This window comes from Pseudorca crassidens, chromosome 12, assembly GCF_039906515.1.
Source record: "Pseudorca crassidens isolate mPseCra1 chromosome 12, mPseCra1.hap1, whole genome shotgun sequence".
Lineage (NCBI taxonomy): Eukaryota > Metazoa > Chordata > Mammalia > Artiodactyla > Delphinidae > Pseudorca > Pseudorca crassidens.
Genome location: NC_090307.1, coordinates 72,915,628 through 72,940,534, shown reverse-complemented (window position 1 = coordinate 72,940,534; position 24,907 = coordinate 72,915,628). Strand labels below are relative to the sequence as shown.

At 41.8% G+C, this 24,907-nt stretch overlaps 1 protein-coding gene across 4 annotated transcripts in view; it reads left to right on the top strand.

The window, feature by feature from the left end:
- The window catches only part of GRK3 (G protein-coupled receptor kinase 3), a 123,249-nt gene that overhangs the window by 19,087 nt on the left and 79,255 nt on the right, over window positions 1–24,907 (top strand). For 2 of the 4 annotated variants that reach the window (XM_067700415.1, XM_067700416.1), the window contains exon 2: window positions 4,809–4,885. The exons of the other annotated variants lie outside the window; for them this stretch is intronic. In XM_067700415.1, coding sequence (XP_067556516.1) covers window positions 4,809–4,885 — 77 coding nt within the window. The remainder of the gene's footprint in view (window positions 1–4,808; window positions 4,886–24,907) is intronic. 4 annotated transcript variants of the gene reach the window in all.

Here is a 24,907-nt window from a genome sequence, read left to right as displayed (position 1 = left end):
CTGGCTCCTTTTACCCAGAATAATTTTTTTGAGATCCACCCATGTTATATCAGTAATGTATTCCTTTTCATTGTTGAATGTTATTATATTATATGGATATCCACTCATTTTTATCCATTTGTTCACCTCTTGGGGGCACTTGGGTTGTTTCCAGTTTTTGATCATCACGAGTGAAGCTGCTGAGAACATTCATGTACAGGTCTTTGTATGGGTGTATGCTTTCATTTCCCTGGGGTAAATACCTAGAAGTGGAATTGATGGGATTTTATAGTGGTTTGTGTTTAACTTATTACGAAACTGCCCAATTGTTTTCCAAAGTGTTTGTTTCGTTTTACATTCCCACTTGCAGTGTATGAGGATTCTGGTTATTCCACGTCTTTGCCAGTGCGTGATAAGGTCAGTCTTTTCTGATTTTAGCTACTCTAATAGGAGTGTAGTAATATCTCATTGTGATTTTAATTTGCCTTTTCCTAATGACTAATGTTGTTGAGAATCTCTTCATATGCTTCTTTGCCATCCACATATCTTCTTTGGTGAAGTGTCTGTATGCATCATTTGCCCATTTTTTTAAGAGGGTTTTTTGTTTTGTTATTCTTCAGCTTTGAAAATCCTTTATATATGCTGGATACAGTTCCTCAATCAGATATATGATTTGCCAGCATTTCCTCTCAGTCTGTGGCTTGTCTTTTAATTCTCTCCAGTGCTTTTTTTTTTTTTTTTTTAAAAGAAGATGTTGGGGGTAGGAGTTTATTAATTAATTAATTTATTTTTGCTGTGTTGGGTCTTCGTTTCTGTGCGAGGGCTTTCTCTAGTTGTGGCAAGTGGGGGCCACTCTTCATCGCGGTGCACGGGCCTCTCACTATCATGGCCTCTCGTTGCGGAGCACAGGCTCCAGACGCGCAGGCTCAGTAGTTGTGGCTCATGGGCCTAGTTGCTCTGCGGCATGTGGGATCCTCCCAGACCAGGGCTCGAACCTGTGTCCCCTGCATTAGCAGGCAGATTCTCAACCACTGCACCACCAGGGAAGCCCTCTCCAGTGCTTTTTGAAGAGCAGAATTAAACCAAAATTCAATAACAGAAGGATATCTGGACCTCTCCATATATCTGGAAATGAATCAACTCAGTTATAAATAACTTACAGTTCAAGGAAAAAAGTATCAAGAGAAATTAGACAATAATTTGAATTGAATGAACATGAAAACAGACTATTAATATCTGTGAGGTACAGTTAAATCAATGTCCAGAGGAAATTTTATAACTTTAAATGATTATATTAGAAATGTTTAAATTCAGTGATGTGACTTTTTAAGAAATTAGAAAAGCAGCAAATTAATCCCACATGTAAGTTGTAAGCATTTAAATAACGGAGTGGAAATCAATGAAATATAAAATATAAATAATAGAAGAAAATGAATGAAACAAAAACTAAAGATCAGTACAGTTGATAAACGTCTGCTTAGTTCGATCAAGGGAAAACAAAAGGAAAACACAGTTTAACAGCATAAAGAATGAATGAAGAACTGTCACTAAATCTTACGGACATTAAAAGGGCAATAAAGAAATATGATCAAATTTCAGTAATTTGACAGACTGGATGAATTGGACAAATTCCTTAAAAGATACAAGTTACCAGTACAAGAAGGAATAGAAAATATGAATAGCCCTATATCTATGAAAGAAATGGAATTTGTAATTTAAAACCTTCCCACAGGGCTTCCCTGGTGGCGCAGTGGTTGGGGGTCCGCCTGCCGATGCAGGGGACGCGGGTTCGTGCCCCGGTCCGGGAGGGTCCCACGTGCCGCGGAGCGGCTGGGCCCGTGAGCCGTGGCCGCTGGGCCTGCGCGTCCGGAGCCTGTGCTCCGCGGCGGGAGAGGCCGCGACGGTGGGAGGCCCGCGTACCACAAAAAAAAAAAAAAAAAAAAAAAAAAAAAAAAAATGGAAAAAACCTTCCCACAAAGAAAATTCCAGGCTCAGATGGCTTCACTGATGAGTTCTATCAAACATTTGAAGAATTAATACTGTCTTACACCAACTCTTTCAGAAAAATTAAATAAAGGAATAATTCTCCTCTCATTTTATGAATCATATTATCTTGATACCAAAACCAGAGAAAGCTATTATAAGAAAAGAACAAGACTTCTACACTGAAAGCTATGAAATAGTAATAAGAGAAATTATAGAAGCTTAGATAAATGGAGAAATATGTCATATTTATGCATAGTACACTTAGTATTATTGAGGTTAATTTCCCCCAAGTTGATCTGTAGATTCAACAAAATCCCCATCAGAGCCTCAGCAGGCTTTTTGTGGGAAGAAATTTCCATGTTGATTTACAAAACTTATATACAGTGAACCTAGGATAGCCAAAAAATAAACAAAAAACAAAACCAAAAGCAATAAAACAAAGTTGGAATGCTTAGGTTACTAAACCTCCTGATTTCAAGACTTACTAAGCCTAAAGCAATCAAGATAATACAGTATTTTTGTAAGGGTAGACATATAGATCAATGCAACAGGATAGTCCAAAGATAGACCTACACGTATTTAGTGTTGAATCAACAAAGATGCCAAGAAAATTCAATGGAGAAGGGATAGTTTTTTCAACAAATGATACCAGAACGATTAGGTATTATAAGGAGAAAAAGAACCTTGGTTCTTACCTTGCATCGTACACAAAAATAACAAATGGATCTTAGACCTAAACAAAATGTAAACTTTAAAATTTCTAAGGGAAAATATAGGTTAAAATCTTCATGACCTTGGGATGTGAGAGATTTCTTAGCACAGACCGTCTACCAAAGAAATAATCAGCACATTGGAACTCATTAACTAAACACTTGTTCTTTTAGAAGGACTTCATGAAGGAAATGAAGAGGCAAGGTGCAGAGTGGGAGAAAATATTCTTCATTAGGGAAATGCAAATTAAGGTACAAATCAAAATGAAATACTACCACACACCCAACAGAGTGGCTAGAAGTAAAAATACTGACAACCGAAGTATTGGCAACTGGAGCTATCGTATATTGTTGGTGGGAATGTAAAATCCTACACCCAGTTTTGAATATGGTTCAGCAGTTTCTCATAATGTTCAATATAACTCACCATATGACCAACAGTTTCGCTTCTAGATATTTACCCATGAAAAATGAAAACACATGCCCATAAAAAGACGTATACACAGATGTTTAAAGCAGCTTTATTTGTAATAGCCCCAAACTGGAAACAACGCAAATGTCTGTCAACAGGTGAACAGATAAACAAATGGTAGAATACTCATACAATGACATACTACTTGGCAATAAGAAGGAACTGAATACTTATGCACACAACAATACGGATGAAGCTTGTTTATGCCGAGGGAAAGAAACCAGACACAAAAGACAACATATTGTATTATTTATATAAAATTCTAGAACTACAGCAAGTCATCTTTATTAACAGAAAGGACATCAGTAGTTGCTCAGATCCTAGAATTTGGGGAGAGTGATTGCAAAGGAGCATCTTTTGGGGTGATAGAAATATTTGATATCTTGATTAGAAGAGTATTATATGTGAAAAACTCATTTAACAGTACACTTAAACGTGCATTTCATTACATGTAAATTATACCTCAGTTAGTTTCAAAAAGTAAAAAAAGAAAAAAAAGGAAGGGATAATGCCAAATTGTTGCCCATCATTGGATGATAGAGATTTAAGTTCTACTTTTCCCATTTGGATAATCGCTTTGGCGGTTCACTTATTGAATAATCCCTCCTTTCCCCATTTTTCTGCTTTGCCACTTCTATTATGTATCAAGGTTCCATGTATGTGTGGGTCAGTTTATATGCTTTTGTTCCATTTCCTTGGTCAGTTTGTTTATCCTGTCTTAATTACTTTAGCTTCATAATAAGCCCTTTTATCATCATTCCTTTTCTTCAGAAATGTCTCAGCTATTCTTGAGCCTGTGTTGTTTTGCATACACTTCATAAAGAGCTTATCTGGTTCCGTGTTCTATGAAAAATCCTGTTGGAATATTGATGGGAATTATATTGAGTTTATAGATGAATCTGGGTAGACTTTGAGTTTCTGCAGTATTAAATCTTTCCATTCCTAACTGTGGTCTATCTTTCCATGTATTAAGATCTTCTTTACTGTCTCTCAGTGCAGTTTGTAATTTTTCCCTGTAACATTCCTGCACATATTTTGAAAGATTTATTTCAAGGCATTTGATGTTTCTTATTCTGGTGTAAGTGAAATCTTCCTTCTAATTATGTTTTATCGTGGTTTATCACTGATGTATAGAAGTGTGATTTTTTTGAATATTAGTATATCCAGGGAACTTTTGCTTTAGAAAGAAACTCATTTCATCGATTTAGCAGAATTTGTCGTGTGTGTGTACGCTTTTAATATTTTTGTAAAGTGGTGGTGTTGAGGGAAAGCTTCCCCAAAGTCCTTAAGTTATTTTTCATAGTCAAGTCTCTACATGTAAGCTTGGCCCTGAGTCATGGGAAGAGGGTACTAGCTGGAGCTGTGGTGTTCCCAGCTTTAAATTTAGTCAGCTGTTTATGCAATCGTGGGTGTCAGTAAGAGGCATCTCTCATCAAGCCAGTATCCTTCTTTTGGGCATGTTTTTTATTGAGGTATAACTGACAAATGGAATTGTTTATATTTAAAGTATACAATGTGATGATGTGATATACACATACATTGTGAAATGAATACCAAAATCAAGTTCATCAAGCCAGTATCCTTGAATGAAGACATCATGTATCTTCCATTCTAGGGATGGAGGCTGTCATTGTTAAAAACATGTCACTCTTCTCTTTTAGTATCCGGAGTGTGATGCAGAAGTATCTCGAGGAGAGACATGAAATCACTTTCGACAAGATTTTTAATCAGAAAATTGGTAAGCCTGCTTGTTTGTTTGGCAAACTGTAATTCCAGTCGTGGTATCGGGTGGCACCACAATAATGTAGAAATGCAGCCCCTAATGCTGTTACATGCTTTGTAGCTCAAGCTGGGGCTGAAGGAAATTGCATGTAATTAATAAGATACTAAATGATTACTTATGTCCCTAATAATATCTCTTGTAAGTAAGCTATTGGAAAACAGACTAGTTTGGCTGTAAGTTTTAAGACAGTTTGGGAGGTTCCCCAAATCAAAGGATTGGGTACTTGGAAACCAGAAAGAAGCTCTCTTTGGACCCGCGTCTGAGGTCCTCAGCTTCTCTCACTGATCTTGTACGTTCCGTGATCACAGGGGGTTGGCATGTGTCTTCATAAACCTCACCCCGCTCTTGTGTCTGCTTCCAAAGTGTGGGGCTGGCTTACTCGATCAGTTCTCATGGGTTTATGGGTTTTGTTGGCTGCTCACTCTTGTCAGTTCCACATCAGTTTCCCTTATTTCTGCGGCTCCATTTGGAATCTCTACTTAGCCCGGTCACCAGGACTCCCCCTGTTGCGTGCACAGAGCTCATGGACCCATGCCCACCTCTGGCCAGCGCTGGTCTCAGCCTATGCAGATGTGTGGTTGTGTAGGAGTGCTCTGAGGTGACCGCAGTTAGTGCCCTAGAGAAATTAGGACTGGACAGGAATTGCTTTGGTGGGAATTTCAAGACCCACAAGGAAATGAGACACTGTATTCTCACCTGCCTCTGAAAGACTGGCAGCTTGTTTAAAGGTGACTGTCGGCCGGGTTAGATGAGAGCTGTCGGCCACTGTTTTTTTATCCCCATTCCCCCAAATCAGTTCCCACTGTCCAGAAATTTCCTAAACAGTCTTTTGTTCTTGAGGCTAGGATTCATCATTTGGCCTGTCATCTGGCTCTGTTGTTAACTTGCCCACAGTGATGTAATAAGCAGGATCATGCTAGAGTTTTTCCGTGAAATACGTGTAGTTGAATACAAGAGACGAGGAAGTCTCTTTGCATCTTGTTTGCCTCCCACAACTGCTCAGAGAAGGTTTGCGGAGGAACTGTGTCTGAGTTTTTTAATTGACTTAATACTAGAGGATTACTCTGTTAAAATTTCAAGAAATTAAAGTCTTCCTAAAGTTTCCTGGAACTCTGCTTCTGCATGTAGTTTTGTTTCCATGATTCGTAGACACAGGCTGGGACTTCCCTGGCGGTCCAGTTGTTAAGACTCTGCGCTTCCACTGCAAGGGGCATGGGTTCGCTCCCTGGTCGGGGAACTAAGATTCCCGCATGCTACACAGCACAGCAAAAAAGAAAAAAAAAATTTCCATAGACACAGGCTGACTGATCCCTTTGAGACTGAATATTCTTAGAGATAATTCTGGGTCGCCCTTCCGTGTACAGGTAAGGAGGTGTAGACCCAGGTTGATGAAGTGACTTGTTCTGATCTGACGTTCTCCTCCTGTGATAATTCTTTAAAGGCTCTTGGAAAGGAAACCATGACTGTAAAATACTGTAGAAAGTCACCCGGTAAAAACTGGAGAGGTTTTTTGTTTTTTTAGAAAGAGTTACAGTGATCTCCTTTGTTCAAGGAAAGCAGAAACCGGTGCGGAAAGTCTTTGGAAGTTTGTGAACCACTTTTTGTCACAAAGTAGCCGTCTATGAAGGCAGTCTTCTGTAGATGTGGCTTCCGTGATAACCCACAAAATACAGTGGTCAAAGGGCGGCTGGCGTGCTCTGGAGAAGCAGATGAAGAGTAGCCCGTCCGTTCTGAGGACGACGTGGGGAGAGCCCTTAGCCACATGGAAACGTTTCATCCTGAGCATCAGGATTTGGTCGGGGAACAGATTTGGCTTTCATCTCATCCTTTATTGCTGCTTCTCGTTGCTTTCATGGTGTTTGGTTACCTGCCATCTATATAAATGCTCTCCTTTGCTTCTGATTTTGTACTGAAAAGCAGAAAATAAAACTAGCCTGATAACAAGATTGAGAAACTCCGTAACTTTGGGAGGGAAGGCAAAAAAGGAATTCTTTATTGGTTACTTAAATTTTTAAAAATGTTTTACAGCTTTGTTGAGATATATTTGAGATCGCATAAAATTCACCCATTTCGAGTATACAGTTCAGTGGGTTCTCGTGCATTCTGAGTTGCATGACCGTCAACAAGTCTCATCACAGAACATTTTCAACACCCCAGAAAGAAACTCTACACCCATCAGCAGTCCCTCTCCATTCTCCCCTTCCCTCCAACCCCTAAGGACCACTAATCTAATTTCTGCCTCTGTGGATTTGCCTGTGTTGGACACGCCACATAAACGGCATCATAAGAAGAGCTAACACCTGTCCTTCTCAAACGCTTCCAAAATATAGCAGAGGGAGGAAGACTCCTAAACTCATTCTACGAGACCACCATCACCCTGATACCAAAACCAGACAAAGATGTCACAAAGAAAGAAAACTACAGGCCGATATCACTGATGAACATAGATACAAAAATCCTCAACAAAATACTAGCAGACAGAATCCAACAGCACATTAAAAGGATCATATACCATGATCAAGTGGGGTTTATCCCAGGGATGCAAGGATTCTTCAATATACACAAATCAGTCAACGTGATACACCATATTAACAAATTGAAGGAGAAAAACCATATGATCATCTCAATAGACGCAGAGAAAACTTTCAACAAAATTCAACACCCGTTTATGATAAAAACCCTCCAGAAAGTAGGCATGGAGGGAACTTTCCTCTACATAAAAAAGGCCATATATGACAAACCCACAGTCAACATCGTCCTCAATGGTGAAAAACTGAAACCCACTAAGATCAGGAGCAAGACAAGGTTGTTGCCCACTCTCGCCACTCTTATGCGACATAGTTTTGGAAGTTTTAGCCACAGCAATCAGAGAAGAAAAAGAAATAAAAGGAATCCAAATCGGAAAAGAAGAAGTAAAGCTGTCACTGTTTGCAGATGACATGATACTATACATAGAGAATCCTAAAGATGCTACCAGAAAACTACTAGAGCTAATCAATGAATTTGGTAAAGTAGCAGGATACAAAATTAATGCACAGAAATCTCTTGCATTCCTATACACTAATGATGAAAAATCTGAAAGTGAAATAAAGAAAACACTCCCATTTACCATTGCAACAAAAAGAATAAAATATCTAGGAATAAACCTACCTAAGGAGACAGAAGACCTGTATGCAGAAAATTATAAGACACTGATGAAAGAAATTAAAGATGATACAGATAGATGGAGAGATATACCATGTTCCTGGATTGGAAGAATCGACATTGTGAAAATGACTCTACTACCCAAAGCAATCTACAGATTCAATGCAATCCCTGTCAAGGTACCACTGGCATTTTTCACAGAACTAGAACAAAAAATTTCACAATTTGTATGCAAACACAAAAGACCCCAATTAGCCAAAGCAATCTTGAGAAAGAAAAACGGAGTGGGAGGAATCAGGCTCCCTGATTTCAGAGTATACTACAAAGCTACGGTAATCAAGACAGTATAGTACTGGCACAAAAACAGAAATATAGATCAATGGAGCAGGATAGAAAGCTCAGAGATAAACCCACGCACATATGGTCACCTTATCTTTGATAAAGGAGGCAAGAATATACAGTGGAGAAGAGATAGCCTCTTCGATAAGTGGAGCTGGGAAAACTGGACAGCTACATGTAAAAGAATGAAATTAGAACATTCCCTAACACCATACATAAAAATAAACTCAAAATGGATTAAAGACCTACATGTAAGGCCAGACACTATCAAACTCTTAGAGGAAAACATAGGCAGAACACTCTATGACATAAATCATAGTAAGATCCTTTTTGACCCACCCCCTAGAGAAACAGAAATAAGAACAAAAGGAAACAAATGGGCCCTAATGAAGCTTAAAAGCTTTTGCATAACAAAGGAAACCATAAACAAGACCAAAAGACAACCCTCAGAATGGGAGAAAATATTTGCAAATGAATCAGCTGACAAAGGATTAATCTCCAAAATTTACAAGCAACTCATGCAGCTCAATATCAAAAAAACAAACAACCCAATCCAAAAATGGGCAGAAGACCTAAATAGACATTTCTCCAAAGAAGATATACAGATTGCCAACAAACACATGAAAGAATGCTCAACATCACTAATCATTAGAGAAATGCAAATCAAAACTACAGTGAGGTATCATCTGACGCTGGTCAGAATGGCCATCATCAAAAAATCTACAAACAATAAATGCTGGAGAGGGTGTGGAGAAAAGGGAACCCTCTTGTACTGTTGGTGGGAATGTAAATTGATACAGCCACTATGGAGAACAGTATGGAGGTTCCATAAAAAACTAAAAATAGAACTACCATACAACCCAGCAATCCCACTACTGGGCATATACCCTGAGAAAACCATAATTCACAAAGAGTCATGTACCAAAGTGTTCATTGCAGCTCTGTTTACAATAGCCAGGACATGGAAGCAACCTAAGTGTCCATCAACAGATGAATGGATAAAGAAGATACGGCACATATGTACAATGGAATATTACTCAGCCATAAAAAGGAATGAAATTGAGTTATTTGTAGTGAGGTGGATGGACCTAGAGACTGTCATACAGAGTGAAGTAAGTCAGAAAGAGAAAAACAAATACCGTATGCTAACACATATATATGGAATCTAAAAAAATGGTCATGAAGAACGTAGGGGCAAGACGGGAATAAAGACACAGACCTACTAGAGAATGGATTTGAGGACATGGGGAGGGGGAAGGGTAAGCTGGGACAAAGTGAGAGAGTGGCATGGACATATATACACTAACAAACGTAAACTAGATAGCTAGTGGGAAGCAGCCGCATAGCACAGGGAGATCAGCTGGGTGCTTTGTGACCACCTAGAGGGGTGGGATAGGGAGGGTGGGAGGGAGGGAGATGCAAGAGGGAAGAGATATGAGGACATATGTATATGTATAGCTGATTCACTTTGTTATACAGCAGAAACTAACACACCATTGTAAAGCAATTATACTCCAATAAAGATGTTAAAAAAAACCAACGGCATCATATAACACGTGGTCTTTTGCATCTGGCTTCTCTCAGCATAATGTTTTCAGGGTTCATCTACATTGTAGCGTGTGCGTCAGTACTGCCTGCCTCTCTGTACCTGATAATATTCCCATGTATGGCTATGCCACATTTCATTTATCCATTCATCCGCCGACTGTTTCCAGTTTTGGGCTCTCATGAATAACGCTGCTAGGAGAAGAAGGTGTTTTTTAACGTGTAATTTGAGCAAGTGGTTCCGTGTTATTAACACGCCCTGGGGTGGGGGGTGTGACAGGCCTGCCCTCCCCTACAGCTCTAGTTCCAGTCTCTGAAATGCATTGAGGATTCTGTCTGAGGATTCTGTCTTCCTTTGTGTTTTCTGCTCCCCACTCTCCCTCCTGTAACCCCTTTCCTGTCTGCCATCCCCACTCCCCCCACCCCACCCCCCAGTCACACGTGCAAGCCCCAGACCTGTTGTTTCTGTTGTGATTAAAGCATCACCTGAAGCCTCCTCCAGGAGCCTCTGATCTGAGCCCCCTAGTGGCATTAACGTGGCCCTCGTGCTATTAACTTCAGCCTCACAGATTTTCCCCCACTGAGAACAGCTTTGCTGGGCACTGAGGGTCTGTGACTTTTATCTCAATTAGGCCGTTAAAAAACTGAAACATGGTTTAGATAAATAAATAACTCCTCCTTCCCTTCCTCCCCACTCTGAGCTTGGAGCTGGTGAGCTGACTTGGGAGAAGGTCACAGGATGGGGGCTGGGGGATGAGGAGAGAGGACAAGGTAATGGTGCCTGACACAGATCTGTAATTACATGTGGACAGAGCTCTACACTGAACGTGTCTGGTCCCTCCTTTGCTCCGAGGCGTTCCCGTTTTCTGGCTGGTGTGACCGGTGGGGCAGAGCGGAAGGTGGACCAAGGTTGCAGTAGCTTTGTCTGACTCTCTAGGTCTGTGACGTCCTCCTTCAAGCACACCCCTCTTCCCCAGTGTCTCCCCGTTTCTTCCCTCTGCCCCTTTCCGTGACTGTCTCCCTGTGTTTCCACCTTGTTGCTTTTCTGTGGTCCCTCTGTTTATCTTTCACCCTCTACCTGTCTCCTCCTTTTGTCTCCTTCCGAACCTTCGGCATCCCCCTTGCTGCGGTTGGCACATGGTTTGGGGGATTGCCCTCCAATGCGGGCGGTAGCCAACTTGTCAAACTGCTTTGTGAAACGAAAAATGTAGAAATCTTTCATTTACTTGGCCTCTGAGGCTTCGCTGGGGTGGCGGGCAATTGGCAGGTCTGTCAGCTACACCCCACGCTGGTCGTTGTTTCATATTCTTAGCTATAAAAGTGGGGATACAAATGGTACCTACTTCATAAGGCCGTGGTGAGGATCCAGCAGGAAATGGATGCGAAGCCCTGAACACAGTGATTGATTCTCAGCAGATGCTCAATGAATGAAATCTCTTAAATGAAATCGTTTATTATAAAAATTTTTAGTCCTGGGTAAAAATGGACCAGAATAACGAGCCCCCACGCGTTTACATCACCCAGATTCGATATGTTTCAACATTTTGTGTACCTGCTTTGTCCATCCCCTCTTTTTGTGGTTGCCTGAATATTTTAAAGCAATTAACAAACCCCTCATAGCATTTCAGCCCTATGTGCATGTCTAAAAAAATCTGAATGTTTTCTCATACAACCTTAATACCTTTATCCCAGCCAATGAAAATGATGATTCTTACTTGAATACTGAGTCCATATTTAGGTTTTTCTGATTAACTTAAAAATGTCCTTTTACTCTTGTGTTCTTTGAATCAGGATCCAAATATTGTTCTTGTATTGTAATTGGTAATAACATCCCATTAATCTAGAACAGTCCCCCACCCCACCCCACCCCCACCCCCAGGTAACTGACGTATTGAAGAAACTGGGCCGGCTGTATTGTAGAGTGTTCCACATTCTGGATTTCTCTGTTTGCTTTCTCGTGGTGTCATTTAAATTGCACTTCTGCTTCCTAAATTTCCCGTGAACTGAAAGCCAGCTCCAACAGCTGGATTAGCACGTTAGGTTCGGACATTGTAGCAAGACGCACGTGACATGTAGGTGCCGCTCTGCCGACACTTCTCTAAAGTGGGTTCAGGTGCGGTCAGCTCTCTGGCTCCTCATTCAGCTGTCATCTGCCATTCATTTCATTTTCACTGATATCTCTGCATAAATCGATTATTTTATTAGGAAGTTACGAAGCGGTGAGTTTGCTAATCATGCCATTCCTTCCACGTTGACTGCTTTTACTCATCCACTTGAGCTATATATTTGCCTGTAAAGACAGTCAGGTGCGGTTGGCAGATTTCTACGTCTCCCATGACTTTTATAAATTTATTTATTTATTTATGGCTGTGTTGGGTCTTTGTTTCTGTGTGAGGGCTTTCTCCAGTTGCGGCGAGCGGGGGCCCCTCTTCATCGCGGTGCGCGGCCTCTCTTGTTGTGGAGCGCAGGCTCCAGACGCGCAGGCTCAGTAGTTGTGGCTCATGGGCCTAGTTGCTCCGCGGCATGTGGGATCTTCCCAGACCAGGGCTCGAACCCGTGTCCCCTGCATTGGCAGGCAGATTCTCAACCACTGCGCCACCAGGGAAGCCCCTCCCATGACTTTTAAAAGCCTCCAGGTGTTACTCCCAGGGGTAACCCGCCGAAAGAGATTTTGCAGATATAATTAAGGTTGTGTTCCTGGTGGGCTGAATTTGCTCACACCAGCCCTTTAAAAGCAGAGAATGTCCTCAGGCCGGCAGCAGAAGTCATAGAGATTGAAGCAGGAGAAAGGTGGGACACACCCTTGCCGACTTTGCAGGTGGAGGGGGCCCCATGAGAAGGATTGTGAGTGTTGTCTAGGAGCTGAGGGTGACCCCTCCTCCTTGGCAGGCAGCAAGGGAACAGGGACCTCAGTGCTACAGCCATCGGAACTGCATTCTGCCAACAACATGAATGAGTTTGGAGCAGATTCCTCCCTGGAGCCTCTAGATGAGAAACCCAGGTTGCCAGCACCTTGATTCTGGCTTTGTGAGCCCCTAAGTAAGCAGAAAACCCAGCAGAGCCTAGTTCTGACCTCCAGAACTAGGAGGTATTTATTAGTGGTGTTTGTAAGTCACTGAGTTTGTGGATATTTGTTACACAGCAATAGAAGACTAATAGAGCAGGATCAATGCTTAACTTCTTTGTTTTTAATTGCCGGTTTCCAGAATTAAAAAAGGTTAAGTAAATGACAGCTGTCTTTATCTTCCTCATCCTTACATAGAAATCATACGTCTTAAGGGACATCAATTAAGTTGATTCCTAATTTGCTGTCAGTAAAACTCATTTAGATATTGACAAATGTCCTGGGTTTGACTCATTGAAAGAATGGTTTTAAAGGGATACTGGTTATCAAATAGACAGTAAAATCAATTTGTCGGTTAAAATCAATTTGTATAGTTAAGATATTTTACTGCCATTTTCTTCTGTGATATACTGAAATAATTTCATCATATGCAAGTGGGGCACATAACATTTGATAAATTCCATCTGTCTGTTGACAGTCTACTCAACTTCCCTTGACTGCATACCCTCTCCTGTTAGAGAAGGATGTTTCCGATTATAAGGAGACTCCAAAATAGATGCTTAATTCATAAAGTATGCAAATGTTACTCTCATATATAAAGAACATCATAGTTAAAGTAGTATGACGTCACATCATTATTGCCACGGAAGACATTTCATTTTCTCACACTGACTTCAGAGCTTAATCCAGAGTCTGAATATTAATCTTTTTGAATTCGTGTGAGAATTGGTGTCTTTGAAACATGGTTTTGGTCAAAACAAAATTTTGCAACTTTTACTCTTTTAAAAACAGCTTTATCAAGGCATGATATTACATGTTATAAAATTCACTCATTATGAGTGTATAATTTGATGAGTTTTAGTAAACTGAGTTGTGCAGCCAGCACCACAGTCTAATTTTAAAACATTTCCATGTCTCAAAGAGACACCCTGTGCCCACTTGTAGTCACTTCCTCTCCCATCCCCAGGCAACCAATAATCTGCTTTCTGTCTCTATAGTAATTTGCCTTTTCTGAACATTTCTAATGAGTGGAATCTTATAGGCTGTAGACTGTTAGTCTTTTGCATATGGCTTCTTTCATTTAACATCAGGTTTTGGAGGTTGATCCACGTTGTGTGTTCTGGTCTCTCGTTCCCTTTTGTTGCTGAATAATATCCCATTATATGGATAGACCACATTTTGTTTATCCCTTCGCCAGTTGATGGACATTTGAATTATTCCCACTTTTGGTCTATTACAAACGATGCTGCTGTGTCCACATTCATGTACAAGTGTGGATGTATGTTTTCATTTGTCCTGGGTATGTAACTAGGAGTGGAATTGCTGGGCTGTACGGTGAATTCATGTTTAACTTTTTAAGGAATCACTAATTGCTTTCTAAATTATACTATATTTACATTCTCACCATCATTTTATGAGAGTTCCAGTTTTTTTGTTTGAAGAAAAAAACGTTTTCTTCCCCCATTGGATTGTCTTGGCATCTTTGTTGAAAATTAATTGACCATAAATTTAAGGACTTATTTCTGGACTCTCAGTTTTGTCCTGTTGATGTATATGTCTGTTCTTATGCTGGTTCCACACTGTCTTGATTACTGTAGCTTTATAGTAAGTTTTGAAATCGGGAAATAAAAATCTTCTCACTTCATTCTTCTTTTTTTTTTCAAAATTGTTTTTGGCTCTTCTGGATCCTTTGCATTTCCATATGAATTTTAGCATCAGTTTTTCAATTTCTGCCAAAAAAACCCCACAAAAAACCTACTCAGATTTTGGTAGGGATTTTGTCGAATCTCTAGATTTGGAGACAACTGTCATTTTAACAACATTAAGTCTTCCAATCCATGAATGACATGTCTCTACAGTTGTTTACGTCGTCCCTAATTTCTCTCAGCAGTGCTTTGTAGTTTTCAGTCTTAAATGTCTTCTTAAATTTATTCACAATTATTTTAATGTTTTTGACGCTATTATGGATGAAATTGTTTCTTTAATTTCATTTTTGGTTGTTCATTGCTAGTACACGGAAATAGAATTGGTTTTTGTGTGGTGATCTTGTATCCTACAATCTTGCTGAACTAATTTATTAGTTCTAGTAGATTTGTGTATGTGTGTGAGTTCTTTAGGATTTTCTACATGTAAGATCCTGTCTCTGAATAAAAACAAATTTACTCCTTTCTTTCCAGTCTGGTGCCTTTTCTTTTCAATTTTTACTTTTCACTTTGATTTCTTAAATATTTATTAATGTTGGTCTTAAACATATTTAGCATGATTTCAAAGAACATTCGGGTTGAAAGAATGTATAAATTATATTTGGCATTTGGGGCTAAGGCATAAGAAATATACTTGCCATGGACTTTGCAAAAAATATGTTTCATTATAAAAAGGATACATTGGAAAGACAGAAATTGCTGCCTTACAAAGTTCTTTTTAAAGGATTTTCTGAGCAGGCCTGTAGAAAGAAAGATGGACACAGACATGACGTAGAGACCTCTTTTTTTTAATTTGGTAATTATATTCAAAATACAGGACCACAGAAGTACCGAAAAAATAATAAGCGACACAGAAGAAAACATTTTAGGATTACTTTTTTGTCAGTTTTCAAGGAACAAAGTTTCCAACCTATTTTATGATTATAAAATTATTGCTTGAAGTGCTTTGTGCTTCAAAACATGGTAGATGGCTAAAATCTGCAAATACTTACCACTGTGCAACTTCTGACTTGAAGACCAGAGTTAAATGATAGCACATCGAGCCCTTTTGCATGTGGTCATAGAGAGGGAACTCTTAACCCGGGAACCCCCCCTTCAGGCTTTGTTTTCTCTTTTGTTTCCACCTTTGTTTGGAAGAGTTTGTTTGTGTCCCCACGCAGGGCCTTCCCCAGACAAACAGCCTCCCTGATTGACAGTCACAGACGGCCCCACCCTGTCTGATGTGTAAAACTTCCTCCAGCTGAGAGCCACCAGCCCCAAAAGAGAAGAAAACCTGGGGCCCCATTCAACTCCGCATCAATTATCCATGCCTTTGTGGAGACTTCTAAGTGAGGGAAAGAGTTAAAGGTCCATTTAAACTTTCAAACAGCAGAGGTAAACACTTGACTAAGCACAGCTAATTGGATTTTCAATTGAAGAGGCCAGGCAGCCGCAGGCAACGGGTGGTGAGGAACCCACAGAAATGATGGACACAGATTTTGCACACTTTCAACTTGCGTCTCTAAACAGAAGTGCCGCCAGGAGAGGAAAGGCACTGAAGAAGAGGGAAAGGCTGTTAGTCCAAACCCCACTGGCAGGCAGTCCTTTGGGCTGACTCCTTATCTGTGTTGGCCCCCACAAGCCTGGGTATTGGCGCCCCGGGTTGGAGACGCCACCTGCCCTGCCACGCAGCCTCTGCGGCTCTGATAACTGGGGACATCTGAGAAAATTGTGGCAGCTTTCAAAGAGAGTAGAAAGGCTTAAACCTGTCCTATGAGAAATATAGTTGTCTTTTTCTGTTTGTTTGTTTGTTTTAAACCAATTTATTTGGGCTGGTTTTCCTTTTACAAGACATCATTCAGGTTCTAAGATCAGCCATGATTATCTCTTCCCAGAAAAATTCAGAAGAGCCACACTTTTACTGGAATGGCACAATCCTTTAACATCTGCTAATCACTAGAACTGTAGGAACCCTGGCATGTGACCACCAAACCCCTGATCTGCAGGCTGGCAACTCTGTCTCTGATCTTTTAGGTGGTTGCTATTGAATTTTCCCTGAGCTCTTCTGAGCCCGTGATTGATGGGAATTACTATTGGTTTAAGACAGTGATGGCCACCTGTGTACTAAACTAGTGTTTTCTGTGCTAGTTAAAATAACGTGACCAAGTTTGCCCATTCCCCAAAAAGCAGAGCTTGAGTAGGGGGTAGGCACTTCACAACTGCTGTTTTCTGTCTGTCACCAGGAAAAGTTAGTGGGGAAATGAGCATGCATCTGGGTTTTTTTTTAATTGAAGTATAGTTGATAGGATGTTGTGTTAGTTTCAGGTGTACAGCGAAGTGATTCAGTTATACATATATATATATTCCTTTTCAGATTCTTTTCCATTATAGGTTATTACAAGATATTGAATGTAGTTCCCTGTGCTATACAGTAGATCCTTGTTGTTTATTTTATATATAATGGTGTGTATCTGTTAACCCCAAACTCCTAATTTATCCCTCCCCGCCTTTCCCCTTCGGTAACCATAAGTTTGTTTTCTATGTCTGTGAGTCTGTTTCTGTTTGTAAATCAGTTCATTTGTATCATTTTTTTAGATTCCACATATAAGTGATATCATATAATATTTGTCTCTCTCTGACTCACTTCACTTAGTATGATAATCTCTAGGTCCATCCATGTTGCTGTAAATAGCATTATCTCATTCTTTTTTATGGCTGCATAATATACCATTGTGTATATATTGATATATACCACATCATCTTTATCCATTCATCTGTGGACGGACATTTAGGCTGCTTCCATGTCTTGGCTATTGTAAATAGTGCTGGAGTTTTTTCTTTTTTTAAAACATATAAACTATACAATTCCTAGTTAGTATATCATGATACTAAAATCCAGAATTTGGGGGCAGTGCACAAAGATCTTTCTGTAGCAGGTCTCTGCTTTATTTATGTGCTTTGTTGAATGAGACATTGAGAATCTAATATATTTTAAGTGCTCCATTGGAAAGGCTCTTATTAAACAAAAAGGCACAGAGGGGAGACTAGCATCAGGCCACAGAGGACTTTCTACCTGCCACCAGCTCACTCTGCAAAAGGATGGATGTGAAACCCACAGACCTCTGGCATGCCAGTATCAGATAGCTGTAAGGAGTGTTTACTACTGCCCAGAAGTCTCCGAAATTCTTGGAAGGGGCTACTGGTGTTGTTTCAGACCCATGAGTTTAGATCCCACGGCAAGTGTGGGGAAACCACTCTTAGCCAAAAGGAAAGTCTAGCCAATCAGCCAACATCTGCAGCTGACTCAACTTTGTAACTGTCTCGTTGCCTGGATCCACATAATTAAGGGAAAATACTACATGCTGTAGCAATATTAGCAAAGCTGGGGTCTTAATATATATTCCTGGAGAGTTCTAAGGACCTAGGAAACATGACCTCTACTGGAAAAGTTGACCATCAGCTTTTTGAGCTGACAGTAGAGGGATGATTGGGCGGTTTTAGGATTTTAGGAGCCCCAAACGCCTGAAATTCCAGGTGCCAGTGCACTGTCATAATATCCCCTGGTTTTAGCTCTTTGGGAAATACCTTTTCTGAGGGTTTTATACATTATCACTGATTTATTTTAGTATTCCTACTTCTAGTCAAAGTCAAGATCAGGAAATGTAGAGATACGCTATGAGGTGGTTCACGGGCTTTGTTTGAAATCTACTAAAAATTCAGTCATTCATTCAGTAAATTTCACTGTGTACCACGCATCCGTGAATAGTACTGCTATGGGTGCCCCTATGGAGCTAACATTCTTTGTTTAATATATTTATTTAATTATTTATTTGGCTGCGCCGGGTCTTAGTTGTGGCGCGCGGGATCTTTTAGTTGCAGCATGCGAACTCTTAGTTGCGGCATGTGGGATCTAGTTCCCTGACCAGGGCTCGAACCCGGGCCCCCCCTGCAGTCCCTGGAGCTAACATTCTATGGGGGGAGACAGACCAACGAATACACACTGTCCGCACAGTAGTAAACGTGGAGAATTGTAGAGGCCAGAGAGGTGTGTGCGGCAGTTTCAAATAGGGTGTTTGGAGAAGGCGCCACTTCTAAAGGGACGGTTGAACAGCATCCCGGGGAGGTGTGAGGGCTGAGCCCCTGTGTACTGGGGGGGAGTGGGTCCAGGCAGAGGGCTCAGCAGGACAGAGACCCTAAGACTGGAACCACGTGGTGGAGGAGCAGCAAGGAGGCTGCAGCCAAGGGGCTGAGTGCGAGGGACCGCGAGACAGGTCGGGGGTGGTTGGCGAGGCTTTTTAGGCAGTCACGAGGCTCTCCGCTTTTACTGGTCATGGGATGGGACACAGGAAAGTTTGAGCACTGGGGCGGCACACCCTGACTCGAGTGCTCATGCAGCATTGTCTAGGTGCTGTGGAAGCAAGAAGCAGGAGATGCTGCAGCGCGTCAGCAAGAGATGATCCCGGCTTTGGGACCAGTGGCCAACAGTGGAGGTGGTGAGAAGTCATCTGAAGATGGGAGGATAGATTTGCAATGAATTGTGTTGTGGTACAAAAGCGGGTGGGAGGCACAGAGGCTTGCAGGGTACCATGTGGTTGGGTTCAGTTGGAGCCAGAAGGTGAAAGAAAGGCTCAGACAAGAGCCTGAGGGTGTAGGGCGATGACTGTGTTCACGCATCTCGGCATTAAGGTAACTTGCTTGCTTTGCACAGTGGGCCATCTGCTGAGGAGTATTGTCACACCTCCTCTGTGTTCTGCATGATGCTTTTAGGTCAGCCTTAAAGTTCGGAGCTTTGTCCCAACTCTGCTCGCTGATGAACAGGGAAGATTCTTGTGATTTGCTTTCCAAAAGAAATCCCAGAAAAGTGTGGAGGTGGGGGCAGAGAGAATCGCTTCAGTCCCTCAAAGAGACTGTTTATAACAGTAGAACACAGTGAGAGCAGCTAGGACAGCTTCTTCAAGAAGCAAATATTCTTTCTTCCCTTGTAAGATGCACTTACTCTCCAAAGAAATCTTTTTTTTTTTCTTACTGGAAATATTTTACTGCTTTGATTTTTTTTTTAATTCATTGTCTTCAAAGTTTGCTCTTTCAGAATTGATTTGCTTACCATATAATCTATGACTATTTCAGAAGATTGAAATTAGGTTTGTTTTGTGGCTTCTACTTTTAAACCAAGAAGTGGGTTCAGAATTGGTGATGGAAAAGAACTTCAAATGGGATAGCTTACTGGGAACATTGATTTGGGCCCTTTTCTTCTATTGTTACTTTTTAGCTTATCTCTTTCAGAATATGCCTGATTTCCTTCTCTTGAGATACCACATATTGTTACTTAATTTTTCTTTGTTTACTGATAAATATGCTGTATGCTCTTGTTCTTTTAAAAAGCAATTTTATTGAGGTATAAAACACAATAAAATACATCCAACTTAAGTACAGAGTTTGAGTTTTGACAAAAGGGTACACCCGCGTACCTGTTACCACAGTCCATATATGGACCATTTCCATCACTTTAAAAAGTATACTCTTGCCCATTTCTAAACAGCTCATCCCAGCCCCAGGCAACCACTGGTCTGCTTCTGCTTCCAGTCACAGTAGATTATATTTGCCTTTTCTAGAACATCCTATCAATAGAATCAAATCCTGTGCTTGTGTCTGGCCCCTTTGCCTCAGCACGATGTTCTTCCTTGAGGTTCATTTATCCTGTTGCTTGTGTTGGGATTTTTGTTTCTTTTATTGCTGAATAGTGTTCCAGTGTATGGGCTTATTAACACACTTCACTTTTCATGCACATCGGGTTGTTTCCAGTTCAGGGAAATTACGAGTAAAGCTGCTGTGGATATTTTTCATCAAGTCTTGTTGTGAACAGACGCTGTCATTTCTCTTTGGTAAGTGCTTAGGAGAGGCATTGTTGCATCTCCTGTGATAGGTACACACAGATCTTTTTGGTTTTTTGGGCGTACCATGCAGCTTGCGGGATCTTAGTTCCCCGACCAGAGATCGAACCTGTGCCCCCTGCAGTGGAAGCATGGACCCCTAACCACTTACCGCCAGGGAATTCCCAGTACACACGCATTACGACTTGTTATGTCATCTTGATGAATCTACCACTTTTATCATGATGAGAAGTCTATCCTGGTAATAATATATTTGTTCTGACATCTACTTTGTCTAATATTATTATAATCACTCGAGCTTTCTTGATATTAGTGTTTGCATGGTATGTCTATTCTCTGATCTCTGCCTTGTAATTAGACTATTTAGACCATTTACACTTAAATAATTACCAATTTAGTTGGATTTAAATCTCGCATGTATTATTTGTTTCCTTGTTGCTTTTTTCTTTTCCAGTCTTCTTTTGGATTGGGTATATCCTAGTAAGTTGTCATCACCACTGGCTTATAATAGCTATATAGCTCTTCATTTATTTTTCTGGTGTTTCCAGGCACCTCGTGTTCCGTGAACTCCTGGTGCCTTTGCCTCGGCAGGACCACCATGGTCTGCTTGGGTCCCCCTCCCAGCACCACATTTTAGAAAGTACCTCCAGGCCAAGAGCTGACCCAGCCTGGGGTCCTCCTAGTTTGCTTCCCTTCTTTCAGGGACTGTAGCCCCTTCTGTGTCTGAAAACAGTTACTTCATATATCTTGTCCAGTATTTGGTTGTTATTGTGGGAACTTAAGTCCAGCTCTGGTTACCATACTATGTTCTGAAGTGTAATTTTATTTTTGAAGTAAAGTATTTGGTTCTTGGCAGGAGAATGTGTTAAATATGTGAAATTGGGACTACCTGTAAAACCCTAGATGCATAACACCATTGTTATAACTTTACCAAGTGATGTAAAGATGGCGATGATCAGTTTCTGGCTTACGCATAGCAGCACGTGTAAACCTCAGAAGCAGAAGCTTTGAAAAGTTCTGTATCAGTACCGTTTGAATGGTAACAGCGCATAATCAAGCCCTTAGGTACTCAGTGTTCTACATACAGTTCCTTTTTTAAAAAAAATCATCTTATGTGTGTGTTTTTTAAAAAAATTTTATTTATTTACCTACTTTTGGCTGCATTGAGTCTTCGTTGCTGTGCCCGGGCTTTCTCTAGTTGCAGCGAGTGGGGGCTGCTTTTCGTTGTGGTGCGCGGCCTTCTCATAGTGGTGGCTTCTCTTGTTGCAGAGCACAGGCTGTAGGCACGCGGGCTTCAGTAGTTGTAGCGCGTGGGCTTCAGTAGTTGTGGCTCGCGGGCTCTAGAGCACAGGCTCAGTAGTTGTGGTGCATGGGCTTAGTTGCTCTGCAGCATGTGGGATCTTCCCGGACCAGGGTTCGAACCCGTGTCCCCTGCATTGGGAGGCAGATTCTTAAGCACTCCACCACCAGGGAAATCCCCTACAGATCTTTTTTTTTTTTTTTTTGCGGTACGCGGGCCTCTCACTGTTGTGGCCTCTCCCGTTGTGGAGCACAGGCTCCGGGCGCGCAGGCTCAGCAGCCATGGCTCATGGGCCCAGCCGCTCCGCAGCATGTGGGATCCTCCCGGGCCGGGGCACGAACCCGTGTGCCCTGCATCGGCAGGCAGACTCTCAACCACTGCACCACCAGGGAAGCCCCCCGCTACAGATCTTATTTAGTCTTCAAAATGACCCCATGCCGAGGTTGGCATCAGCCCCATTTTACAGGTGAGAGGACCTGCACTCAGAGGTGAAGATGCTTCTCACCTGCCTGGCATCTTGTAAACAGTGATGGCTGAACTGAAATTGACCTTACAGAGTTGGGGTCTGCCCCTCTCCAGAGCTCAGGCCCTCGGTCACTATCTGAGCTGATGATGTAAATAGATGAAACCCCTTAGGAGACAGCAGTAGAGTTCAGGTTAACTAGTGCTGAAACTTCCATGTATGAAGTGGTTATTTTCTTCCTGAAATAGCTACTTCTTGCCAGGACAAAGCAGCACGATTAATTTCCCACAAGAAGTGGTTTCGAAAAAGCCCTCACCCTCTCTCCACCTTCTCTTTCTCCTTTGTTGCCTCCCACCTTCTGTCCTTTACTCTTTTTTTCTTTTCTTTATGTGTTTTCCCCCGTCTCCATCTGTCAAAATAGCAATAAGGGCAACAGAAAAAAGAATGAAATAAAACCAACCCCAGTTTAATTCATGAAACCACAGAGTGCTAGGCTTAAATGAATCATTAGATTTTTATCTATCCCAGTCCTTTTGTTTTGCCAATCAGGAAACCAGGGAACCTTAGCACAAAGAGTTGGTGAAAACCACCCAGCTTGTTGGCTCCCACAGGAGCCAGAGTCTAGGGCGTACTGACCAGGGGTGGGGTGTGGGCACCATCTGACTCTGGGGTGTCATGAATATGAGTCAGGTCTAAGCATCTTATCAGGGATAAGTGGGTAATGAAAGCAGGTGACAAGAAAGAGACTGACGGGGTTATTGCTTAAATTAGTTATTTAGCGAATGTTTCTTTGAGGAAGTGATTTGAAGAAGTGATTGGTTTTGAGAAAGAAGGAGCCCCCGTGAGGATCAGGTGGAAGAGCGTTCTCAGCCAAGAAGGAACAGCATTCTTGGCATAGGGAACAGCATGGTAATCAGCAGGGGCAGGAAAGAACACAGCAGGTTCCAGAATCAGCCAGAGGTCAAGGTAGGCAGAGAGAGAGGTGGGCAGGAATCAGGGTTTTACTTTACGTGTAATGGGAAGCTCTGGTAGGTTTTGACCATGTCCGATTTGTTTTAAGATCATTCCAGCCTCTTTATGGCGAATGAATTATCCAAGTCAAAAGTGGGAGAGTGGAAGCAGGGAGATGAATTTGGAGGCTGCCGCCATCCAGGAAGTTGGCGGTGCTGGCTTACATCAGACGAGGACAGTGGAGATGCAAGAAGGGGGTGGATTGGGATTTATTCTGAAGATAAAACCTAACCTAGGTCAGCTAGTGAATGTGGGGAGTGAGGGCAAAAGAAGACTCAAGGAGAACTCAAAGGCCATTTAGGGGATAGTATACTTAGTTTCTATAATTTAGGACAGCGGTCCCCAACCTTTTTGGTACCAGGGACCGGTTCCATGGAGGACAGTTTTTCCATGGACTGGGGCGGGGTGGGAGGGAGATGGTCTTGGGATGATTCAAGCATATTACATTTATTGTGCACTCTATTTCTATTATTATTACATTGCAATATATAATGAAATAATCATACAACTCACTATAATGCAGAATCAGTGGGAGCCCTGAGCTTGTTTCGCTTGTCGCTCCTGATAGGGTTTTGATATGAGTCTGCAAGCAGTTGATTTATCATGGTCTCCATGCAGTCACACCTCTCTGCTGATGATAATCTGTATTTGCAGCCGCTCCCCAGCGCTAGCATCACCGCCTCAGCTCCACCTCAGGTCATCAGGAATTAGATTCTCGTAAGGAGCGCGCAACCTGGATCCCTCGCATGCGCAGTTCACAGTAGGGTTTGCGCTCCTATGAGAATCTGATGCCACCGCTGATCTGACCGGAGGCGGAGCTCAGGCTGTAATGCAGGTGATGGGGAGCGACTGTAAACACAGATGAAGCTTCGCTCACTCGACCGGTACTGGTCCGTGGCCTGGGGGTTGGGACCCCTGACTTAGGGGAATGAATACATTCTATAAAGTATATTTCCTTAAATTATTCAAAACTATGAAAGGAAAGGAACTAGTTAATGCACAGAAAGATGAAGTGAACGGGGTAATTGAAAACACCGTGTCATCACATCACCTTCATGCTCTATACCTGTCCTAAAGCCCCACTGCAGGACAAAGTCCCTCTTGTTACTGTCATTCAAGTCACCCAAACTGGCCTCAGTCTTTTTTTTCTTTGTCTTTTTCTTCTAGCATATACTCCACTGATGAGTCTTACGCTCTGTCTCCCTCTGTGGGACACCGCCTTCTGGCCTGTGCTTTTCTCAAAGATCCAGCCATTTGGGAATTCCCTGGTGGTCTAGTGGTTAAGACACTGTGCTTCCACTGCCGGGGAGAGGTGCGGGTTTGATAACCCGGTCGGGGAACTAAGATCCCACATGCCGTGCGTCACGGCCAAAAAACCCCAAAAAAACAACAACGAAAGATCCAGCCATTCACGGTTCAGGGATTAGCTGAACCGTGAACAGTCCATTTTCTGATGTTCCTTACATGCCGTTTATTTGGCACTTCCTGTGGCAAATGTAGGATTTCCAGGTGCCTCTTCCGTGCGGTTTCTCTAACTG